Here is a 19,486-nt window from a genome sequence, read left to right as displayed (position 1 = left end):
GATCTCACAGTGTAACGCTAAAAAGACTTGCACGGACAATGTGATGTTATCTAAAGGCTAAACCCCCCCCCCCCCCCCCCCCCCCCCCATGACGAGAAAACAAAATACGTCACAGTACAAATTGTAATATACACTGAATAAAAAAAGAAACGTAATTACTAATTTAATTTTCTTTAATCTATTTAAAATCACTTGGTTTGAATTCCACTAGTTTTGTGTCTATTAAAATTATCAGTGTCTTGTTAACACTAAGCCTATTTTAACATTTTCGAATTATACAATTTCATTCGTGTTTCTATTATATATACATGTTTCATAACTTGCTCCTTGCCGCGAGGTGCAATAAACATGTTGACGTGTAAAACAATAGTCTAACAGATTGTGACCTCAACTAATTTGCATTATTTATGCGATCGGGGACGTTACGTCCCAGTGAAACAGACACTTGGGACACGGCCCACCCTGTGGGCATGGGGTGATTTACCGTTTCGTGAAAGGGGAAAAACAATTAATTAACAACACAGTACGTCCCCGAGCGCTGATTGGATAAGATTTATCCGCTTGTTCAGTCGACTATGCTGCAATGTGGCCGCCAGACCCCATGGTTTAAGGTGAGCTTATCACCCCTCTGAGTCTAATTCAATGGCAGTGATTTGTTTGATTTTTTAAATTTAATTTTGTTTTGCTCCCCTCAGTATGTGATACCGGCCTCGGTGGTGTCGTAGTTAAGCCATCGGACATAAGGCTGGTAGGTACAGGGTTCGCAGCCCGGTACCGGCTCACACCCAGAGCTAGTTTTAACGACTCAGTGGGTAGGTGTAAGACCACTACACACTCGTCTCTCTCACTGACCACTAACAGCCCATATAGCTGATATGTGTGCCCAGGACAGCGTGCTTGAAGCTTAATCGAATATAAGCACGAAAATACGTAAAAAGATAAAAAGTATGTGATTTTAAAAAACCTTATAATGGGATTAAAAAACAAACTTTTTATTTAAAAAACAAAAAAGTATCACAGTGAATGGCAATGTGCAAGCTATGTTAAGTTTGTTTTGTTTAACGACACAACTAGAGCACATTGATTTATTAATCATCGACTATTGGATGTCAAACATTTGGTAATTTTGATATATATTCTTAGAGAGGAAACCCGCTACATTTTCCAGTTTGCATGTACCATCCCATAGAGAAGATAGCACATAGTATTGCCACGGCTACAACGGTGCACAACACACACACACACACACACACACACACACACACACACACACACACACACACATATATCTCAAAATATTTACTATCAGCTTTATAATTATGACCCAATTTGTAATCAGCTTAAGACTAAGGGCGGGACGTATCCCAGTGATAAAGCGTTCGCTTGATGCGCGGTCGGTCTAGGATCAATCCCCGTCAGTGGACCCATTGGGCTATTTCTCGTTTCAGCCAGTGATTCCACAACTGGGGTAACAAAGGCCGTGGTATGTACTATCCTGTCTGTGGGATGGTACATATAAAAGATCCCTTGCTACTGATGAAAACAAAATGTAGCGGGTTTCCTCTCTATGACTGTGTAAAAAATGACCATATGTTTGACATCCGATAGCCGATGATTAATAAATCAATGTGCTCTAATGGTGTCGTTAAACAAAACAAACTTAAGACTAAACATACCTGTATTCTTTGTCTAAAAATAGGTGGACAGTTATGATGCCAAAGGCTGGTATGCATAAATCTCAGTTGAAGCTTCACACATAAAAACCCACAACAAAAACGAATAAACTAACTGCCATTGTGACGTGTGTATGACATACTGGGCTTTTTTAAATGACTAAAATTGCATATTAACATATTTTTTATAACACCAGTGTCTGTATAAATAAGGTGTTTGTTGTTCTAATGTTTGTAATATACCGGCATCGGTGGTTTCGTGGTAAGACGTGTCATTTATCTACGACACTACATTACATTCATCTTTTGACCCCAGCCCACGATATTTAAAAAAACAACTACATCCACACTTGGTCTGATTGGTCTGATTGTTATCGTACCGGCCTCAATGGTGTTGTGGGTAAACCATCGGGCATACTGCTGGTAGGTACTGGGTTCGCAACCCGGTACCGATTCACACCCAGAGCGAGTTTTAACGACTCATTTGGTAGGTGTAAGACCACTACACCCTTTTCTCTCTTACTAACCACTAACTAACCATTAACCAACTGTCCTGGACAGACAGCTCAGATAGCTGAGGTGTGTGGCCAGGATAGCGTGCTTGAACTTTAATGGCATATAATCACGAAAATAAGTTCAAATAAAGTGAATGTTTGTAATAGCTCAAGCCGGATTTTACCTTTCAATAATTTCGTACGCACGGGGAATAAAATATTATGAAGTGGAATGAAAAATGGCTGCTACAAACATTAGAATACGACCAGAGAGAGAGAGAGAGAGAGAGAGAGAGAGAGAGAGAGAGAGAGAGAGAGAGAGAGAGAGAGAGAGAGAGAGAGAGAGAGAGAGAGAGAGAGAGAGAGAGAGAGAATATTACAGTACATAATTTATGTGACACACACACACATTAAATTGTACAACAATAACGACTATAATTTTCAATCAATCAATCAATGTATATTTTGTGAAAAACGATTGAATAAATCGAAAGAACAGAATAGGAAAATAAATAGAAGGAATCGATGGTTTAACAGTATTCATTATTAATATTGTATCTTCTTAGATGCCCAACTGATAAGTAATAACAGTAAAGACAACAACAAATAAATGATTCCGCACCACGAGGTAATGGCTTCTTGGTTAACTAGTTGTGTCCGTTTAATCATCAATGTATTTGTGTGCATGCTCAAATATTTGTTTATTGGTATCATCATTTAACGCGTCTCGGCCGTTTAATATCAAATGAAAGTAAAGTTTGTTTTATTTAACGACGCCGCTAGAGCACATTGATTTTTTATCTTATCATCGGCTATTGGACGTCAAACATATGGTCATTCTGACACTGTTTTTAGAGGAAACCCGCTGTCGCCACATAGGCTACTCTTTTTACGACAGGCAGCAAGGGATCTTTTATTTGCGCTTCCCACAGACAGGATAGCACAAACCATGGCCTTTGTTGAACCAGTTATGGATCACTGGTCGGTGCAAGTGGTTTACACCTACCCACTGAGCCTTGCGGAGCACTCACTCAGGGTTTGGAGTCGGTATCTCGATTAAAAATCCCATGCCTCGACTGGGATCCGAACCCAGTACCTACCAGCCTGTAGACCGATGGCCTGCCACGACGCCACCGAGGCCGGTAATATCAAATGAAGATCAATTGGTTCAAAACGGTTCAAAATTGGTTCAAAACTCGGCATTCAAAGAAATGACGAGTAGTGCTTTTAAAGTAATGTCCACAATATTATTACATGAGGCATCCATAGTAAGTCCACAACGCTATATGTCTGCTAACATTCTAAACAAGAACATTATTCAATATGTGATTTTAGTCGCCATAAAATCTCTGTTCGTCAGGAACATCATAGAATGGTTGAAAACTCAGGATTGTCCCTTTAATAACCATAGAATACAGTTTTTGATGCGGCCGTTTTCCGCATTCCGCTACCGCACTGCGCCCCAAAAATTGTGTTGTAGTTTCTTTGGACCAATCAAGGTGACGGATTAATGTTGATACTTCCGTATGAAACAATACCTCTATTGTCAGAACTGGCATCAGCTGACTGGCCTATTATCATATTTATACTCGTATACAATTTATTTCAATTGCCTCTTTGTATATCGTTTGGTTTGTCCTGTGACGTGTGTACAGTTTATAGTATGACCTGGTGTAGTGTAATATTGATAATATATTAATATTTGTAGACTTTTTATTTTATTTATTATTTCCCTCCCCCCCCCCCCCCCCCGCTCTCTCTCTCTCTCTCTCTCTCTCTCTCTCTCTCTCTCTCTCTCTCTCTCTCTCTCTGTATGTATGTATGTATGTATGTATGTATCCATATATGTATCTATATATGTCTATGTATCTATATATGTATCTATATATGTATATATATATATATATATATATATATATATATATACTAAATATTATATGTATGTTTGCGTGTGTGTGTGTGTGTGCGTACACGCGCGTGTGTGTTCCCTCCCTCCCCCCCACGTTACCTTGAAGTCTTCTTATTTTTAATAATAATGTTTTCAAATATAGAACAAAATATAAAACGCAAACTTCTGCTGATAATTACACTATCAACACAATAATGGGTCCACCGACAGGGATCGATCCTAGATGAATCGCACATCGGGTGAGAGCTTTACCACTGGGGTACGTCCCGCCCCAATGGACTCTGAATTACATGATGCTTTTGTAGGTGATTATATCCCCAGAAATAAATGTCACAGGAATACATTACCAAAATTACTAATCAGTGGCGGATCAAGGATTTTTTTAAAAGGGGAGGGGGGAGTGTCCCAAAATTTATTAGAGTATATTTGAGTTTTCCTAAGTAAAATAAGCCGAGGTCCCGAAGGTGGCAAGCCACCTACCGGGGTTAGGGTGTGCTCTCTTGAATCAATTTGAAATAAAGATGCCCAGAGGCGCGTGCTCGTGGAAATTAAGTGTTATTTTCCTGAGTTCTGGGTCGGGGTCTAGCTCAGTCGGTAGAGCTCTCGCCTGAGGTGTTTGCGTCGTAGAATCGAATCACCTCAGTGGACCCATTCTCTGGTTGTTTCTTTTTACTCCGTCTCAGCTAGTGCATCACGACTGGTATATCAAAGGTTGTGGTATGTGATGTCCTGTATGTGGGATAGTGCATATAAAAGATTCCTTGCTACTCTCTAAGACTGTTTGTCAGAATTACCAAATGTTTGACATCCAATACCCGATGATTAATAAATCAATGTGCTCTAGTAGTGTCGCTAAATAAAAAATAAAATTTCCTAACTTCTGTTTGGAACACTTTGAGTAATAAAAATGTGTGATGTTAAAAAGAACACTTCAAGCGGACAACGGCGGCGGTGGTGGTGGGGGTCAGGGATTTTTGTGACACCCCCCCCCCCCAAAAAAAAAAAAAAAAAATAATAATATAATAATAATAATAATAATAAAAAATTAATTAATTTAAAAAAAATAAAAAAAAAATAAAATTTTTTTTTATAAAAATCTGCCAAAGCTATTCAAGCATGGAACAATAAGTTTACACAGCAGTATTATACAGTAAGGGTTGGCAAAGGAACGAAACAAATATTTTATTTAACGACGCACTCAACACATTTTATTTACGGTTATATGGCGTCAGACACATGGTTAAGGACCACACAGATTTTGATAGGAAACCCGCTGGACTACTCTTTTCGATTAGCAGCAAGGGATCTTTTATTTGCGCTTTCCACAGGCACGATAGCACAAACCATGGCCTTTGTTGAACCAGTTATGGATCACTGGTCGGTGCAAGTGGTTTACACCTACCCATTGAGCCTTGCGGAGCACTCACTCAGGGTTTGGGAGTCGGTATCTGCATTACACATCCCATGCCTCGACTGGGATCCGAACCCAGTACCTACCAGCCTGTAGACCGATGGCCTAACCACTACGCCACCGAGGCCGGTGCAAAAGAACGAGTGCCAAGAAATAAAATTAAAGTTTGTGTTCTTTGACGACACCACTAGAGCAGATTGCTTCATTAATCATCAACTGTTGAATGTGACGACACCACTAGAGCAGATTGCTTCATTAATCATCAACTGTTGAATGTGACGACACCACTAGAGCAGATTGCTTCATTAATCATCAACTGTTGAATGTGACGACACCACTAGAGCAGATTGCTTCATTAATCATCAACTGTTGAATGTGACGACACCACTAGAGCAGATTGCTTCATTAATCATCAACTGTTGAATGTGAAACATTGGAAACAAAAATAACATGTAGTCTTAGAGGAAACCCGCTATATTTTTCTGTTACTAGCAAAGGATCTTTTAGATGCATTTTCCCCAGAGACAAGCACAGCACATACCACGGGCTTTGATATACCAGTCGTAGAGCAATGGATGGGACAGAAAACAACTCAATCAGAGACCAGGTCCACTGAGGTGATTCAATCCTACGACGCAAGCACATCAGTCGAAAGCTCTACTCACTGAGTAGGACTAGATTACGCCCCTTGAATTTGAAATAAGTATACATGTGTAAATATAAATAGCGCGACACACCGTCACCGTGGCTTCGACTCAGATTAAAGGAACAGACCCTAGTTTCAACCAGTGAAAATTAACATTAAGTTTAGTTAATCTACAAACCTGTAACACATTTGCATAAATTGAAACACGAGTCTGTGACTTTGAAATGGTGAAATACCCTTTAAAAATAGACTAAAACTCGACTCCATAGCTGTTACTTCTCAGACGCACGTCCGTTTTTAAAAATAAGAGAAATGCATTTTGTGATATTAAAAACACCAGGATGACCAAAACTACTTTGAATGTACGGAAATTGATAATCTAAACAATAAAATGTAAGTAAAGTATGATTTCTGTTATCAAAAACGGTTCTAATAGTAAAAATAATAAGCCTTAGTGTTTAAAAAGTAGGGTATGTCCCTTTAAACATCGACTGTTTGGAATGCTAATTTAGCGCTAAATCTTCGTGTTTACATTGATGTTAACATCGGTTTGTTTTTCCACAGTCCTGGATGCAAATGGCTGAACCTCGACAGAAACACTCAAGCCCAACATAGAAATGTTTTGGGTTTTTTTTTTTTTTTAGAAAAGCATACATCACTCAAGCGAATAAATAAGTAAAATATCCGTCCGTTACCTCACTATTGTTAGGGTTAGGGTTAGGGTTAGGGTTATTTTTAGGGTTAGGATTACAGTTAGAATTTTGGGCGGGACATACAATGTAGCTCTGTGGTAAAGCGTTCACCTGACGCGCGGTCGGTCTTGGATCGATCCCTGTCGGTGGCCCATTGGGCTATTTGTCATTCTAGCCAGTGTGTCGATACTGGCCTGGCCTTGACCTTATTTTTTTTCAGTCGTAGCCCACCGGACTACCAGGTTATAAAATATGGTAGTCCTCAGTAAAAACACCAGTGGTGTATCAAAAGCCATGGTATGTGCTATCCTGTATGTGGGGTCCTGCATATAAAAGATCCCTTGCTATTAATGGAAAAATATAGCGAGCTTCCTCTCTAAGAATATATGTCAGTATTACCAAATGTTTGACATCCAATAGCCGATGATTAATAAATCAATGTGCTCTAGTGGCGTCGTTAAATAAAACAAACTTTTAAACAGGTAATGTATATATTAATCAATGTGGAATTATCATAACAAGAGGTGGCGTTTATAGGAGAAACTATATCTAAAGATATGAACACAGTTAATATATATTAAAAACACGAAACAGTTACAGACCCAGACGTCAAAATATACACCATATATGGTGTCTGTGTAACACTCGCCAGACCTAGACAAAACATTCGGTGTGTTTTGGGCTCTAGGTTTTAGAATCGTAAATTGCTCTTATGTGTGTTCTAGGAAATTTAGCGTTTTACCATTTTTTATACCGAAACGAACAAACGTTGTGAGCAACCATCCCACTCCACCACTACCCCGCCCAATTGCGAATAGAAATAATGGTTATACTGGTTTTGCTGAATCGAACGTTTTCATTTTCCTATTCACAGCGAAATGTTAACGCCATAAAAATAAAACAAGGCAAAAAAACACACACAAAACCACAAAAAAACCCACAACAAAACCCACGTGACAGATGATTATTCATTGTAAATTGTGTTTTATGGGCTACACTCGATCAAGCTCGACAACGTTTACCTCGTCATTGACAGAGGTCATTTCGGGGTCAATCAATCATAATTCGCTCTTCTCATTTTTTTCAATTTTTCTGTCTCTCTCTGTCTCTCTCTCTCTCTCTCTCTCTCTCTCTCTCTCTCTCTCTCTCTCTCTCTCTCTCTCTCTCTCTCTCTCTCTCTCTCTCTCTCTCTCACAAGCGTACAAGACATGGGGGAGGGGGAAAGAAAAACCTCAAATTCGGCAAAAATGATAGAGATATTCGGGCAAAATGTCTTAACTTGAGACCCTTTTAAGGCTTTTTACCATGTATTTCCGTCATTTTACCCTCCAAAATTAGTTGTAATCAGCTCTCATCTCTCTTTTTTCCTCTCTCTCTCTCCATTCGTTTGCAACCTTATATAGATATTTGGTAGTAATGCTAATATCAATAAATATTGATATCCAGGTTCAGGCATTTTCGTGTAATTCGGGCAAAAACCAGCCTACAAAAATAGGAGCCCGTACACCTATGCTCTCTCTCTCTCTCTCTCTCTCCGCCCCCCATCCCTATTTCATTTCTCGCTCCCTTCTTTCCTCTCTTTCTCCCTCTCCCCCTCGCCCTCTCTCTCTCTCTCTCTTCTCTCTCTCTCTCTCTCTCTCTCTCTCTCTCTCTCTCTCTCCTCCTCTCTCTCTCTCTCTCTCTCTCTCTCTCTCTCTCTCTCAATGTTTTTGTTTCGCTTGCTTTTATAGTTTTTGTTTTATTTAGAGTAATAGTGTCATATCAGGCGCATGTGTAGAGGGGGTTTGGAGTTGAAACTTCCCCTCTGCTATAAACAAATTCACTTCTTTAAAAAAAAAAATGCAGGTGTCTGGGAAGCAAGACCCGATCCCCTAAAAAAGTGTAGACCTCCCTTCACTGCACACGCGCCTGACATGACACTGTTGCGACAGCGAATTTCTTATTTTCTAGACCAAAGGTCGCAAGCACCATACATTCCTGAAGAAGTTTAATAGCCGTTGTCTACAGCATATGCTGGGGTGTCGCTGAACAAAACATTCCTTATCATAAGAATGGACTTTTCTGGATATATAAATGTAGGTCGGTCTGTAATACAGGAAGATAAAAATGAACTTCCTAACGTAGAAATAAATATTTACTTTACGACTCATTCAGTCTCGAACCCTTTTCGCCTCCATTGGTAAAGAGTTCGGTATTCCTCTTCGTGTTTAACTGACCAGACGTGACTTGGTTGTTTTGGCGCGGTTTTAGACTTAACTCGAGAAAGTAGTGCTTTGGCGATCTTGTCATGTTTCTCCACTAAACTGATTGCTTGGTGATGCGCCCATGAGGTTCCACAGATCTTTGGTAAATTTCTAACAAGCTCATAAAACAAAAGAGTCAGTATTAATGGCACTTTATCTTCCTTTACCATAGAAAATGTTTTTGTCTAAAATATTTTTTATATATAGGCTTTACTTTAGTATTTAAACGAAGAAAATAGCCTACATGCTAATTACAGTTTTTTAGAATATTAATTATTATTATTATTATTATTATTATTCAAAAGAATAAAAAAGAAAGTCATTTATTCGTATTAATATAACTGAAGTGCTTTAGTTTAAAGTTAGTCCGAAGGGACGTAGAAAGTTTTCTTTCTACGTCCGAATATTGTTACATACCCTATATATAGCTGGTATTCAAAAATTGTGGCACCATGTTTCAACCGTTTCTCAACCGAAATAGTGCAACAAATGGACACAAAAACCAAAAATGTATAACTTACCGTACTCACTAAATCCCGATTGAAGTACTTGCATCATTATTAACAAAATAAATCTTCCAACGATAATATAAAAAATGTGCCCGCCATTTTAAATTTGCTAATTAGAGGGAAGGAACTCGCCCTCCACATTAAGAAAAAAATTCACTAATGTGCGCTTTGCTCTAGTTTAAATTGTGGCGGACAATGCCAGACACCACGAAGACTCATGTATTATTACGTGCGTATCCAGCCGCGGTTGATCTGGGGAACCTCCCCCATAAACAAAATTGGCCCCTTTTGGTGCTTCAGTTAAATAAAAAGAAATTTTTGTTTTTAAAAAAAAAAAGCATTTTAAAAATAAAAGGCCACTTAAGTATTTTAATCAAGGCGGGTGAAACTACCCCTTTGCCCACTCCAGTATTGCGACAGTGGGTTTCTCGTTAGTACGTTTTGCTATTAAAACATCACTATTAATAAAATGTTTTACTGAAAAAAGTGGTCTAGTGGTGGTGTTAATGTACTTAACTCAAACGGGCTCAGCAAGGGGGATCGAACCCACAATTCTTTAGATATTCGTCTGACCAGCGCTCTACTCACTGAATGTCTACGTCATATTCATAGCTGTGCAGTACTGTCGTACGCGTACCAATGTAGGCCAATAAACCAAAATTCCTTGAATACTCACCGTCCAATTGTATGTTCTAGCTGTGTACCATAAATACTAAAAATTCCACACCATTTCTACACCAACCTCATTGTCACGTCTGTCGTACCAGCTGGCCGATTTCGAGTTTTCGGGCAGACGATATTCAGTTTGGTTTAACAGGTTATTGTTTTGAAAGTCTAAGATCATGAAGGTATAGAAGAAAGTTGAAATGTGTGCCTAAAGCTGCAATCTTTTTAGAATACCTTTGAAAGCTGCAATCTGTTTAGTGTACTTTTAAAGGCTGCAATATTTGAGTAAACATTTAAAGAAATTGTCTTAAGCTGCTATTGTGGCATGTTGCCAACTAAAAGAGCCACCTGGTTTCCTTGTTCTTTTTTTTGCAAAATTAAAATTATACATTAAACAGACTATCCTAAAATATTAAGACGTACACACTGAATGTATAGATACTGATATTCTAAACAATTCTGAGAGAGAGAGAGAGAGAGAGAGAGAGAGAGAGAGAGAGAGAGAGAGAGAGAGAGAGAGAGAGAGAGAGAGAGAGAGAGAGAGAGAGAGAGAGAGAGAGAGAGAGAGCGAGAGAGAGAGACAGACGGAGGGAGAAGAGAAATACACACAGACAGACGGATAGGGAGAAGAGACAGAGAAGAGGAGATAAACATGGAGAAACAGACAGGGAGTAGAGAGAGAGAGAGAGAGAGAGAGAGAGAGAGAGAGGATAAAAAGAGACAGAGGGAGAGAAACGGGGTTGGTCGTCTAGGCATCTCCAATACAATAGATGTTTAATTTGTTTAACGACATCAATAAAGATCGAACATTGATTAATTCATCATCGCCTACTGGATGTCAGTCATTTGGTAATTCTGACACGCAGTCTTCAGAAAACCCCGATATATTTTCCATTAGCAGCAAGAGATCTTTTAAATGCATTTTCTAACACACAGGACAGCATACACAACGACCGTCGATATGCCAGCCGTGTATCCAAGCGAGTTATTGTAATGACGTAACACACCAGACTATCCAATCGCTTCAATGTGTAACTGATAACTTCTCTCTGCCGTTTTGCAGTTTGTTAAGAAATAACACAGCGGGATCTACACATCATGGTGTCCCACGTCTTTCTGCAGCGCGTGTCCTTGGAGACAGCAGGACAATACGATCTCGTCTTTTCTCGCGGCCATGATTGCGAAACATAAACATGAACGCTTTGAATGGCGGGAGTCCGCGGGTGTCGCAATACACTGGGAGCCAACCACCGGTCAGACGAAGGGAACCAGTCGCCACGTAAAACTGACAGTTTTTTTTTTTTTTCTCTCTTTTTTTTTCTTTTCTTTTCTTCCTCGTGACACGTCGCTGACAGCACAAACAGAAGTGATGGTTGGAAACATGTATCATCGTCTGGTCACGTGCTATTACACCAGTTGAAAACTAATACGATTGGGTTTCGTATCGGGGTTGTTTTTTTTTTTTTTTTTTTTATTATTATTAAAGGCACATAATCGACTTTGGAATAATGGATAGCTCAAAATTTGGTAATTAGATTGATGCCAAACATTATGTTACTGTTTTGATACATATTTTTTTCTTTGATAGTTTGGTCATTTTAAATTACGAAAATTTTGAAATAATTAATTTAAAATTCTATTGAAGCAGGTATCCTATAGTCCGTCCCACAGGGAACGCCTTTTCTCCTGCTGTTGAATTTACTACAAGTTATTTATTTCTAAGTTGATTGTTTTCTAAATTGGACACAAAAATAGTATTTTTTGTTGGTTATTTCCCAAATACTTTTACTTTTCTTCTTACGTCAAACAAAACTGAAATTATTTATTAAAAAAAAACTTTATAGGAGGATGGGACGGACTATAGGTGTAATTTGTTTCAAGCAAATTGTATGCACTTTTACCATAGACAGTACATACCACGACCTTTGGTGGGGCGCTGTTTGAGCCTAGGGCATCCACCCACCATATCTTGAACGAATGCTTGATCTGACCTCGTCGTTTAAAGGGAGCTATCGCTCTCGCTTCCCATCACTTGCCTCAGACTAGTTCAAGGAGAGTGATTTTCAGCTCCCCTCATCATGTAAATGTATATGGTATCAATTTAGTAATATATACCATGGCTTCCAATAATATAAGTTAAAGGAGCAAATAATTACCCCCTCCCCCTTTTTTACGTCCAGTTCTGATCTCATAAAGTTCTACACCAATCAATTAATCCCACCCAATTTGTTTTCACGTTCAGTTCAGTTCAACTTTATTTTCGTGCTTATATCCAATTAAGGCTCAAGCACACTGTCCTGGGCACACACCTCAGCTATCTAGGCTGTCTATCCAGGACAGTGGGTTCGATGTTAGTTGTTAGTAGTTAGTGAGAGAAAAGAGGTTGTAGTGGTCGTACACATGCCCATTAAGTCGTTAAAACTCACTCTGGGTGGGAGCCGGTACCGAGCTGCGAACCCAGTACCTACCAGCCTTTATGTCCGATGGCTTAACCACGACACCACGCACCAACGCCGGTGTTTTTACGTTGAGGTCTGCTTTACCAACCAACCAATCGAGTTACATCCCTTTGCAGCAATGGGAGACAATTAAGATGGGTCAGATTTACAGCCAACAAGATAGGGGTGAACGAAAGCAAGTTTGTTTTGTTTAAAGACATCACTGGAGCACACTGATTAATTAATCATTGGCTATTGGCTGTCAAGCATATGGTTATTCTGACTTGACGTAGTCATCACAGGAAACCCGCTACATTTTTCCTAATGCAGCAAAGATCGGGGTGAAGGTCACCTCGTGTCAACCAGCTTTCATGTCTAAGAGGATATATCCTCCTTTGATAAAAGAGCTACATGAAGCGGCAGTCCCGTTAGTTTGGCAGGTGCGCTCGTTTTACGAGACGTCCGTTGTTAAAGTAATTTATGTGGGAGAACTGATTTATGAGCATTTCAAAAATAAAACTGCAATCTAGAGAATATTATTTAAATTTAAGCATTTACAATAGATCATCCAGTTTTGTTTATGTCCCGTCACGCGCTAATTTAAAAAAAAAAATTAAAGTTTGTTTTTAATCCGTAAAGGCACGATATCACCGTTTGTTGTCTTGTTGCTTTTGTTGTATCAGCTTAATACAGTCCGGTTTAGAAAATAGTTCTTCGTTAAAACATAATACAAAATACTGAATTACCTTTTTAATTTTTTTGTTCTTGTTTTTGGGTTTTTTTTTTTTTAGTAGGTTGACCTCTCTATAGTAGAACTATCAAGGTTTTTGCCAGAGGGTAAAACGGGTATGATGCCATACCCAAATTTGTTTGCAGATTTTTTTTTTTTAAGTTAACATTTTGACAAAATTAATTACTTAACACATTTTCTTTCTAGGAAAGGCACCTCCCTTTCCCATCATACCTCCTGTTGATTGTGGTTGCATTCAATTCCATAACGCCATACTAAAACATTTCTTTCTGGCAGAAACACTGCCTATGTATATAACTCATTGGTTTAAAGTATTTGTTATGTTCTAGTGCTAATTAATAACAACTGTGAAACATATTACGGCGGTGCTCTGGCTTTAGGGTGGCTAACTGAAAATGTATTTTGAAGGTAGTTATCAAAAGAGAGTACTTCCTAAAACTAGCAGTCACGTAGCCCTCTCGATATTGTTGTATTTTGTTTTACAGAATATATATTCTCAGATAAAAATTGTATTTAAATGGGAGCAAATGTGAATGGTGGTGTTCACACTTAAGGGCTGTCCCAAGTTCAGCCATCAAACGTTTCGCTAACGTTCGCAAACTATTTGATTGGTTCCCAACGTGGCCATTTGCTTTACCGTGAAGCGCACTAACCAGTCTAGCGGACGTTTTTCTGCTAGGTCTGGCTGAACGCAGGCCTGGTTACACTGCATACGCCGCATCCGGTTATGCGTAATATAGGTGGCGCAAAAGCGTTTTCGCCATGTCGTCTCTATTAAGTGGATCCCCCAGTTCCTCTCCGTCGGAGACGGCCCTGTTTTACTAAAAGGCTGTGTTAAAACTACTGTATTAGAATCACCATACCAGCTGGACATATTACTCTGCCCCCCCCCCCCCCCCCCCCCCGCCCTCGAACTCTGTAGATAATTTATTGCCCAAGTCTTAGTTGCAATGCGAAATAATGTATTCAGGCGCCAGAGATTCAAAGGGTCTTGACTCAGCTCTGTTCACGAAGAAGAAAACAAATTAGTTTGTTTCACTCATTTAAAAGTGGATTCATCGTTAATTTACAACTTTCATTACAGTAATTACTTGTAGACCCCCACTGCAAAACAGCCTGGATCCGCGCCTTGTATTGCTGGCATCTTCCTACGCCTGTGCCATGATGATGATGGTCCAACCAATATGCTACTGAGGTCGGTTGAAAATGTCCCGTTAGAGTGATTTGTTTTCAGCTTTCGAGTCGCTGCGACATTCACTTAACGTGGATGTGTTAAGAAACGGTAATTCAAAGAGTTCATACCATGCATCTGTTAGTGTTACCAAGCGCATCTCAATTCAACGACACCAACAGATTCTATTCTGATGACGATTTAGCACAATGTGAAGTAGAGCCATAGACGAAGATCAAAACAGCATCCACTCTCAAGGATGGACAGGCGTTTAAATACTGTAGAACTGTAGACTGACAAATAGACACACGCGCGCGCGCGCTCGCACACACACACAAGGACACACACACACACACACACACACACACACACACACACACACACACACGTGTGCACACAGAGACACCGGCAAAAAGAGATGAACAGACAGAAAGAGATGGACACAGAAAGAAAGAAATGTTATATTTAATGACGAACTCAACACATTTTATTTACGGTTATATGGCGTCAGACATATGGTTAAGGACCACACAGATATTGAGAGAGGAAATCCTCTGTCGCCACTTCATGGGCTACTCTTTTCGATTAGCAGCAAGGGATCTTTTATTTGCACCATCCCACAGACAGGATAGCACATACCACGGCCTTTGATATACCAGTTGTGGTGCATTGGCTGTAACGAGAAATAATCCAATGGGCCCATCGACGGGGATCGATATTACACCGACCGTGCCTCAAGCGAGCGCTTTAGCAGTGGGCTACGTTCCGCGCCGAGACAGAGACACATAGACACAGACTCGGACAAAATTTGTCAGTAAAATAAAAAAGTGTCTTAAGCTGGGTACTAATTTCTGCGATTCCATCGAATCGTACGATAAATGGAGTACGATGAAATTGAATTCAAACAGCCGATGTCACAAGTATGTGATATACCTTACAATCAGATTTTTGTCCGAGCAGGAGATACCATACGATCGAATCGGCATCGGGAGAAAGTATATATCAAACTTTTTCCTTTTCCTTCAACAACTCTGACTTTGCAGACCTTGGACAATTTTAATCCAGGAAGATTAATTTTAAAAATAATAATACACACCAAAATAGAGAAATGTTTATCAGAATGGTATCGCAAGCGCTTCCCTAACATCTGTTGAACAAAACGGTAATAATTCAGATGGTATTTTTTTCTTAGCTGTTTTAAAGGTTACTTTTCTTTTTCGTTATTTTTTTCTTTTTCTTTCTTTATTTCTTTTTCCTTTAGTTTCATTTTGGGTTTGTTTGTTTTGTTTTGTTTTGTTGACGTTTTTGGGTTGGGTTTTTTGTTTTTGTTTGTTTTTTAAATTTAATTTATAAAATGCAGGACAAAAAGGTAAATTTTACGGTCTCCAAATATGGCACAGCCTCTCCATCCCAGTGGCGGATCCAGAAAATCTATTTGGAGGGGGGGGGCAGCGAGATGAGGCGGAATGCCAAGGGAACTTTGCGGGAGGTTTGGAGGGGGATCGTAAAAAAATTAAAATAAATATATAATAAAATTATAACTAAAAAAAGTTAAAGGGGCCGGACCCCATTCCCCCCCCCCCCCCTCGATCTGCCTCTGCATCCCCATTTCGGATAATTCTGTCATAAAGTGATAACCACTGGAACCCGTTCTTTTAAAAATGAAGTTTAAAAAACCCTCCATTACCATAGTTTGACACCCAATAGCCGATATATTTTTCGTGCTGGGGTGTCGTTAAACATTCATTCATTCATTCATTCATTCATTCATTCATTTTAAAAAACCAAAATGTTATCTTAATGAATAGAGATAATGATATCACTTACCTTGTGCTTTGCACTGGAACACCACGCTGAGAACAACAAAGCTGCAGCTCACGAACCACATTGCAGCTTTTGATAAAACGAAAAACCAAAGAAATTTGTTTTTCTTGGAGGGGCAAAGTTAATTAAAAAGGTTACACGCCACCGCTACATCCATACAGCTTCGAGCAATAACCGAACTGACTTGAATAAACGTTAATTATGCCTATATATATAGATGCACGTCTTGTGTTGTTTCCAGAAGAATCCAGTATTCAGTTAGTCAACTCCAGTTGTCGAGAAAAGCACTGTATCACCAACAATCCGTCGTTCGGCACTGCACTGCACTACACTGCACCAGACGTCAACTCGCTGCTCGCTAGAACGTCGGCCTAACAATCTGTCGTTTGGTATTGTAACCGCGGCAGACGTCAACTTAGCGTTAGCTTGTTCGTCTGCGGAGCGAATGGCGGGACAAGAGAAGAAGAAGAAGAAGAAAAAAAACGAAAGTCCAAAAAAAAAATTGTCCCGGAGTCTGACACTCAACGCAAAAGGTTCTGCGACATTAGAAGTGACAGTGTTACAACCAGCTAGCGCTCTCCTCTGCCGGAGCCTGAGGGCAGTTTGTATTAATTGTCCCACGCTAGGAGGTTCGTGTGTCAACAGAATTTATCTAAGCCGAGCTCGGCTGTTTGTTTCAAATGACCGTTGACTCGTGCAGCGGTGCGCATAGCGACAGGTGAGAATTAGGAGATGCCAACGCCGCTTCGTAAATTCCTACCATTTTCTCAGCCACATCCTCGTTCGCCGGTCCTTAAGACCAGCTAAAAAGCGGGCTCCTTATCTAAGTTATCTCTGCTGATTCAAGAATTAAGTGTCTTATTTTTGTGGAGTCACGGGCTTTTTTTTTTTTTGGCCAGTGATGTAGAGACAGTGCCTGGCGCTCGAGAAGGATGTAGCCCCACCCAGGTGTTTGAATTCCCCGGGGGTAGAGGGTATATAACTTATACTTCTCTAGTCCTGTTTACCAAGATAAAATAGATAATTATCTGTTCTATGGGGGGGGGGGGGGGGACCACAGACACCCCCGTATTTTTTAAATTTAAAAACTCAACAAAAAACAACAACAACAAACAAAAACAAAACAAATAACAATCGAATTAGTGTTTTATTCATTTATTTTATTTTGTAAATAAGCGGACGTGGTTTTCACATTACTGATACTAGTCTGATTCATCACCCGTTGATCAATGTCAGATTCAGCTGAACTCATTCCTGTAATAACATACATGTTAATGTCAAGTTCAACTGAATTCATACCTGTAGAGCCATAAATATTTCTGTCAGGTTCAGGCTATTGCATGCCTGTAATAACAAATGATAATGTCGTTTTCAGGTGAACGCATTCCTGTAAAAACATAAATGTTAATGTCAATTTCATTTGAACGCATTCCTGTAAAAACATAAATGTTAATGTCAACTTCAACTGAACGCATTTCTGTGAAAACATAAATGTTAATGTCAAGTTCAACTGAACGCATTCCCGTAAAAACATAAATGTTAATGTCAAATTCAACTGAACGCATTCCAGTAATAGCATCAATGTTAATGTCAAGTTCAGCTGAATTCTTATCTTTAACGACAATTATTAATGTCAAGTTCAGGTGAACGCATACCTGTAATGATTTAATGTTAAAGAGACATACCCTAGTTTTTAAACACTAAGGCATATTTTTACTATCAGAGCCGTTTTTGATAACGGAAATCATACTTTATTGTTTAGATTATCCATTTCCGTACATTCGAAGTGTTTTTGGTCATCCTGGTGTTTTTAATATCACAAAATGCATTTCTCATATTTTTAAAAACGCACGTGCGTCGTGGAGTTGAGTTTTAGTCTATTTTTAGATGGTATTTCACTATTTCAAAGTCACAGAATCATGTTTCACTCATTTGTAATTTTATTCAAATGTGTTACAGGTTTGTACATTAACTAAACTTAAACTAGGGTCTGTTCAAGCGAACTAAAGCCTGTAATTAAAATAAATGTTAATGTCAAACTGAGGTGCACGCGTACCTGTAATGACATAAACATTAATGTCAAGTTCAGGTGATCCCATACTTTGTTGACAAATATTAATGTCAAATTCAGCCAATGTAATGACCAAAAATGTTTTTGTCACGTTTAGTTACGCGGATACTTGTAATAACATACATATCAAAATCAGGTGAGTATACACCTGTAATAACAAATTATGTTAATGTCAAGTTCAGGTGAACTTATACCTTTATGACAAATGTTAATGTCAAGTTCAGGTGAACTTATACCTTTATGACAAATGTTAATGTCATGTTCAGGTGATTATATACATGTAATGACATATAGATGCTAACGTCAAATTCAGGCAATTACTCACCTGTAATAACACAAATGTCACGTTCAGGTGATTACGTAACTGAGCTACCTGTGAACGCATACCAGCAATGACATGGATATTAATTAAATGTCATGTCCAGGTGAACGCATACCTTTAATGGTATAAATGCTAGTGTCAAGTTAGGTGATCCCATACTGTCATGATAAATATTAATGTCAAGTTCGACTGAACTCGCACATGTAATGACATAAATGTTAATGTCAAGATGAACTCATACCTGTAAGAACACATCTGTTGATGTCAAGATCAGAAGAATATTTGCCTGCAATGGCATACGTGTTAATGTCCAGTTTAGGTGTACATATACATACCTTAATGATATATTTGTCAATGTCCAGTTTAAGTGCATACAAATACCTTAATGACATATCTGTTAATGTCCAATCCAGATGTACTCATACCTTAATAACATATGTTAATGTCCAGTTGAGGTAAGTACATGCCTATAATGACATGTACATGTTAATGTCAGGTCGAATGACGAATACCGCTCGGCAGAGCCCCGTGGTATTCGCCATTCTAACTGCAGGATGCAGATTCAAGCTGATATCTTAAGAGACTAACAATTTATTATCTGCGCGTGCGCGCGCACACACACTAAAAGAGAGAGAGAGAGAGAGAGAGAGAGAGAGAGAGAGAGAG

General features: G+C 39.1%; 1 protein-coding gene across 1 annotated transcript in view; it reads right to left on the bottom strand.

Annotated features, from left to right (window-relative positions):
* The window catches only part of LOC121387647 (low-density lipoprotein receptor-related protein 2-like), a 181,602-nt gene extending 164,660 nt beyond the window's left edge, over window positions 1-16,942 (bottom strand). The window contains exon 1 of the mRNA XM_041518825.1: window positions 16,431-16,942. Coding sequence (XP_041374759.1) covers window positions 16,431-16,491 — 61 coding nt within the window. The 5' untranslated portion in view covers window positions 16,492-16,942. The remainder of the gene's footprint in view (window positions 1-16,430) is intronic.
* Window positions 16,943-19,486: the final 2,544 nt, after the last annotated feature.

The sequence above is a fragment of the Gigantopelta aegis genome, chromosome 13 (genome assembly GCF_016097555.1).
Source record: "Gigantopelta aegis isolate Gae_Host chromosome 13, Gae_host_genome, whole genome shotgun sequence".
Taxonomy (NCBI): Eukaryota; Metazoa; Mollusca; class Gastropoda; order Neomphalida; family Peltospiridae; genus Gigantopelta; species Gigantopelta aegis.
This window is presented reverse-complemented; position numbering and strand designations above follow the sequence as displayed.